This window comes from Malaclemys terrapin, chromosome 1, assembly GCF_027887155.1.
Source record: "Malaclemys terrapin pileata isolate rMalTer1 chromosome 1, rMalTer1.hap1, whole genome shotgun sequence".
Taxonomy (NCBI): Eukaryota; Metazoa; Chordata; order Testudines; family Emydidae; genus Malaclemys; species Malaclemys terrapin.
Genome location: NC_071505.1, coordinates 143,301,350 through 143,306,770, shown reverse-complemented (window position 1 = coordinate 143,306,770; position 5,421 = coordinate 143,301,350). Strand labels below are relative to the sequence as shown.

The 5,421-nt window shown below is 44.3% G+C and overlaps 1 protein-coding gene and 1 long non-coding RNA gene across 2 annotated transcripts; one reads left to right on the top strand and one right to left on the bottom strand.

The window, feature by feature from the left end:
• Nucleotides 1-459: 459 nt before the first annotated feature.
• On the bottom strand, nt 460-2,759 carry LOC128830533 (general transcription factor II-I repeat domain-containing protein 2A-like). The gene has a single exon (XM_054016381.1). It carries the CDS (start codon nt 2,529-2,531, stop codon nt 723-725), a length of 1,809 nt encoding a protein of 602 aa, XP_053872356.1. The 5' UTR covers nt 2,532-2,759; the 3' UTR covers nt 460-722.
• Nucleotides 2,760-4,040: 1,281 nt separating this feature from the next.
• On the top strand, nt 4,041-5,421 carry LOC128830534 (uncharacterized). The gene is made up of 3 exons (XR_008443599.1): nt 4,041-4,102; nt 4,291-4,606; nt 4,952-5,421. It is a non-coding gene; the product is annotated as an uncharacterized LOC128830534 (long non-coding RNA).

The window sequence follows — 5,421 nt, the reverse complement described above, 5'->3', positions numbered from 1 at the left end:
TAGGGGTTATAGTGGACCACAAGCTAAATATGAGTCAACAGTGTGATGCTGTTGCAAAAAAAGCAAACGTGATTCTGGGATGTATTAATAGGTATGTTGTGAGCAAGACACAAGAAGTCATTCTTCCGCTCTACTCTGCGCTGGTTAGGCCTCAGCTGGAGTATTGTGTCCAGTTCTGGGCACTGCATTTCAAGAAAGATGTGGAGAAATTGGAGAGGGTCCAGAGAAGAGCAACAAGAATGATTAAAGGTCTTGAGAACATGACCTATGAAGGAAGGCTGAAAGAACTGGGTTTGTTTAGTTTGAAAAAGAGAAGACTGAGAGGGGACATGATAGCGGTTTTCAGGTATCTAAAAGGGTGTCATAAGGAGGAGGGAGAAAACTTGTTCACCTTAGCCTCTAAGGCAGGGGTGTCAAACTCAATTGCACAGGGGGCCAAAACTCAAAACTCGCGGGCCGAACAGTATAACCATTTATTTAACAGACTAAATATTTATGTTTTTTAACCATTAATATGAACCAAAATACAGGATATCATTCCAAAATAAATACATTTCAACTTAAAATATTTTGCTCTTCATAAAAAAATATCCTGTCAATGCAATACATTCAAAATCTGTACATGCTGGAATATTAAAAAATCTGAAAATATAAATAAAAAATTGAATTTAAAGCAAAAGTATAATCATAACAAATCATAACATTCCATTTTCTTGTCCTATTTAGTCAGAGCCTGATACTTGGAGTCTTTTCTTTGCAACAAGTTCGTTTATGTTTGGGGTTAGGTTCTGTGTTGTGAAGATTCTCAGGATCGATTGCAGGTGTTCATCAGTGAGGCGACTCCTGTGTGACGTTTTGTTAATTTTCATCACAGAGAACAGCTGCTCGCACAGATATGTGCTGCCAAACATGGACAGGATTCGAGCCGCATGTTGGCGGAGCTGCGGCATCGCTTCAGGAATGAAGCGAGTGAACTGTGCTGGCCCCGCAGTGTCGTACTTTGCCTTCAGTGTCCCGTTACATTGCAGTTCTATCAGCTCCATCTGCATTTCTACAGGTGCGGTTTCCACATCGACTGCAAATGGGTTGCGAAGCAGCTCGAAGTTACTTTTCTGTGCCTCAAAGTCACTGAAGCGCCGTGCGAACTCAGTGCGCAGCGCGCTGAGTTTTTCAGCAAAGGTGGCATTTGGGAAAACTGTGGCACTTTCTTGGTTCCGTATTACTTGGCAACAGGGAAAGTGAGACAAGTTGCATTGGTGCATTTGTGTCTCCCATAAGCGCAGCTTCACTTGAAATGCCTTCACTGCATCATGCATATCGGTTATTATGTGCTCCCGTCCCTGGAGTTGAAGGTTTAAAGCGCTAAGATGCGACGTTATGTCAGCCAGGAACGCCAACTCACATTTCCACTTTTCATCCCGCAGAACTGTGCAGTCTTTCCCCTTACTGTCCATGAACTGGCAGATTTCCTCTCGCAGCTCAAAGTGTCTTTTGAGAACTTTTCCCCGACTTAGCCACCGGACCTCCGTATGATATGGCATATCGCCAAACTCGCTATCTATTTCCCGCAGAAAAGACTGGAATTGGCGGTGATTTAAACCGTGGGCTCTGATAAAGTTGACGGTTTGTGTTACAGTGTTCATCACATGATCCATTTTTAGGACTTTAGCACTCAGCGATTCCTGGTGTATGATGCAGTGATACACTGTCAACTCACCGGCACAGTTCTCCTCCCGCATCTTTGAGCGCATCCTTCCCACCAGTCCATTTTTTTCACCACACATAGCAGGTGCACCATCTGTTGTAAGTCCAACGAGTTTTTCCCACGGCAGTTTCATGTCGGTTACACTTTGAAATACATTTCCAAAGATGTCTTCTCCTTTCGTTGTCCCGTGCATCGATTTAATGTCCAGTATTTCCTGTGTTACGCACAAATTGGAATCCACACCACGGATAAATATCGCCAGCTGTGCAGTGTCAGTCGCGTCAGTAGTTTCATCCACGGCAAGGGAGTATGCAACAAAATCTTTTGCTCTTTCAATCAACTGTGTTTTCAAATCAGTCGCCATCTCACAAACCCGATTAGCAACAGTGTTTCTGCTGAGGCTTACATTTGCAAACGCTCGCGTTTTATCTGGACAAAGGACGTCGCACACTTTCATCATACAATTCTTTACGAATTCCCCCTCGGTAAACGGCCGTCCTGATTTGGCGATCTCTTCGGCCACAATGAAACTTGCTTTCACAGCAGCTTCACTTTGTGATTTTGCTTTGGTGAAAAACGTCTGCTGGGATGTCAAATTCTTCTTCAACTCCTCTACCTTTTGTAGCTTCTGTCCTGCACTCAGGTTTTTGAATTTGTTCTCATGTTTCGTCTCGTAGTGCCGTCTTAGGTTATACTCCTTCATTACAGCGATATTACTCCCGCAAAGGAGACACACTGGTTTACCTGCAATTTCAGTAAACATATACTCATTCTCCCACCGGCTTTGAAAGCCTCGGTTTTCAGAATCAATTTTTCTCTTGGCCATTGTTGGGGTCTAGCTTTGATTTGAGATTAGCGTTGTATACATCAACAGACCGCGAACTTGAACCGCGGCTTGCCGTTGGCGGCAATTGCACTGCATCATGGGATTTGTAGTGTGTGTTATTGGGGCGTCATATCACAGGGCCATTAAAAACAGATATATAAAACGATTTCGCGGGCCGGATATAATTGTATGGCGGGCCGGATGTGGCCCGCGGGCCTTGAGTTTGACACATGTGCTCTAAGGATAGAACAAGAAGCAATAGGCTTAAACTGCAGCCAGGGAGGTCTAGGTTGGACATTCGGAAAAAGTTCCTAACTGTCAGGGTGGTTAAACACTGGAATAAATTGCCTAGGGAGGTTGTGGAATCTCCATCTCTGGAGATATTTAAGAGTAGGTTAGATAAATGTCTATCAGGGATGGTCTAGACAGTATTTGGTCCTGCCATGAGGGCAGGGGACTGGACTCGATCACCTCTCGAGGTCCCTTCCAGTCCTAGAATCTATGAATCTCTCAAAAAACAGGGGTTGGGGTTACCCTTTTCACTCGGGGCAGCTGTAACTTCGGCCCAACTGAGAACAATGGGAGATGGTTCATGACAGATAAACTTTCAGTATGAAAAATAACAGCAAAAAATGACCATTATCTTAAATTAGAGAGACAAAGTGGGTCAGAGGTAAGATCTTTTATTGGACCATCACGCCTACAAGTACACTGCATATATTATCTTAAATATCTTTTCAAAAGCCACCCATTGCATGAGAACCACTGAACAAGTAGGCCAGGAGCAGAGGGGACACATTGGGAGGGGCATGAGTGCATACATAGTAACATAAGGAGGTGTAGGGAGGTTCAAGAAACAAGGATTTTGGAGGATGGAGAGGGGGAAATGTGCTCCAGCTGTTTTGCGCTGCTCTGGCAAAACAAAGCACCTATACACCCACTTTAGCTGGCCAGTATTTTCCAGTTGCATTGTGCTGCTCAAGAGTAAGCTAAAGCAGTTAGAAAGTATGGGAGAATCTGGCGTTAACAGTTAAAATTAAAGTCATTTCATATCTTTAGATCATTTGAAATATTGCATGCTAACATTCTTTAAGGTTTTTTACTGTTTATGAATGAAGTTTAACAACCAACAAGGGAAATCTGAGACAAAACACATTAAAATGAAGTTAAAATTGAGATTATATATATGTAATTTAGGGTAGAAAGGGATGTTGCAATATTCTCAAAACTAAATGTTAAACTCAGGAAATTAAGAGTTAACAGGTTAAGGGAGCCTTAATTTCAAAGAAAGCCAAACAAGCAATTTCAGATCACATGAATAACCTTTGTCCTATAGTGCTGCCAGAAGGGGCAGGGGAAAGTGAAAAATAATCTAGTGTGTTTTAAAACTCAGTTTAATCTAATCTGGATCCACATACCCTAAAATGCCTTATTTGTAATCCTATTGTTTTTGCACTGGGTCACTGCAAGGGCAGAGTTCTTGTTCATTGAGAGATTCCATTTTACTGGATTGGAAGTACCAGTTCCTCTTCTCCCTTTCTCCAGATTCCTCTCAAGCCTGGCTCTGCTGGGTTAGTGTGGATGGGCACAGAGGGGCAGTGACACTCCAGCGGTTGATGGGAGGAAGCAGGGTAATCACCTGGATGAACTGAAGGGAGGGGGCAGGGAACACAGGGAGATGAATCAGGGTGGAATAGGACACTCTGGATCTCACCCTGTCTCCTTTCTGTGTCTGTCTCTTCCTGTCTCCTTTCCTTAGAGGTTCCTTTCCCAGCTGCTGCTCTTGGATTCTGAATCCATGCTGGCTGAAGATAACATGAGGGAAGGATCCACTTTTGGACCTTAGTTGCTCCCCTTAGGCCCACCACTCCTTCCTTTCGGAGCACATGCTGTCTGGGTAGCCCTTTGGCATCGGACCTGGCCAATCACAAGTGGACAGAATCTGGAGAGTGGTCATGGAAGGCGATGCCCAGGGCTGTTTTGGGCTGAAGTTGGATCGGATTGGAATGTTCAGTGGCTTTGGATGTTAGCTCTGGAGGGGAACAAAGGAGTGAGCATTGAAATGAGGGGAACAGGTAGGTGAGGGGAGTCTTGTGGGTGGGGGTACCAGGAGAGATGGGAGCTGGGGGGCATGGAGGTGGGTGGGACCAAAGGGCAGGGGGTCATGAAGAATGTGGTGGGCGCTGGAGTTGAGGACATCTGAGTGCTGGGTAGGGGGGAAGCAGAGGAATAAGGGGTTGTGGAGCTAAATTCCTCTCTTCATGAGATGTGGGGGTGAGAGATGTGGTGAGGCTGAGCCTTGAGGAGGTGGGTCATATTTTTTATTTATTATTTGTATTATCGTAGTAGGGGTGGTTGGTACACAGATGGCAGGATGGCTCCAGATTGCTGTGTGACTGATGTATATTGTTTTTTCCTAGACACAGGAGTTACATACACTCAGCCTGTCATTTGGGACAACCCTCAAAACAAAGTGCCCAGTATATATGCACTTGAAACCCTTCAACTCCTTTTGTCTTGTGCTCCAATCTGGAAACTGGGACAAGGGGGCTGTAACTTGTGAAGATGGTTGAACAAACAACCCCCCAACTGTGCCATTGCCTTTCAGTCTGGTCCGATAGTGCCCCCTTCTTATGCAGTCCTGCACCTTTGTCAATACCCCTCAATCCTCACCTGCTGCCCTACTGCTCTGCCCATGCTCCTCAAGTCTGACCTTACAGAAATGCTAATACCCCTGTTGTTCTCTTATCTGTATAAACAATGTTTTAGTTTTTGTAGTAGTTTCTGTGTTTAAGGACACATTTGGTAATTAAAAAGATGTATAATTGATTTGTCTTGTAGAGTTAAATTAGCCCAACATCAGTAGCAGTAAAACCTTATCTGCAAAAGA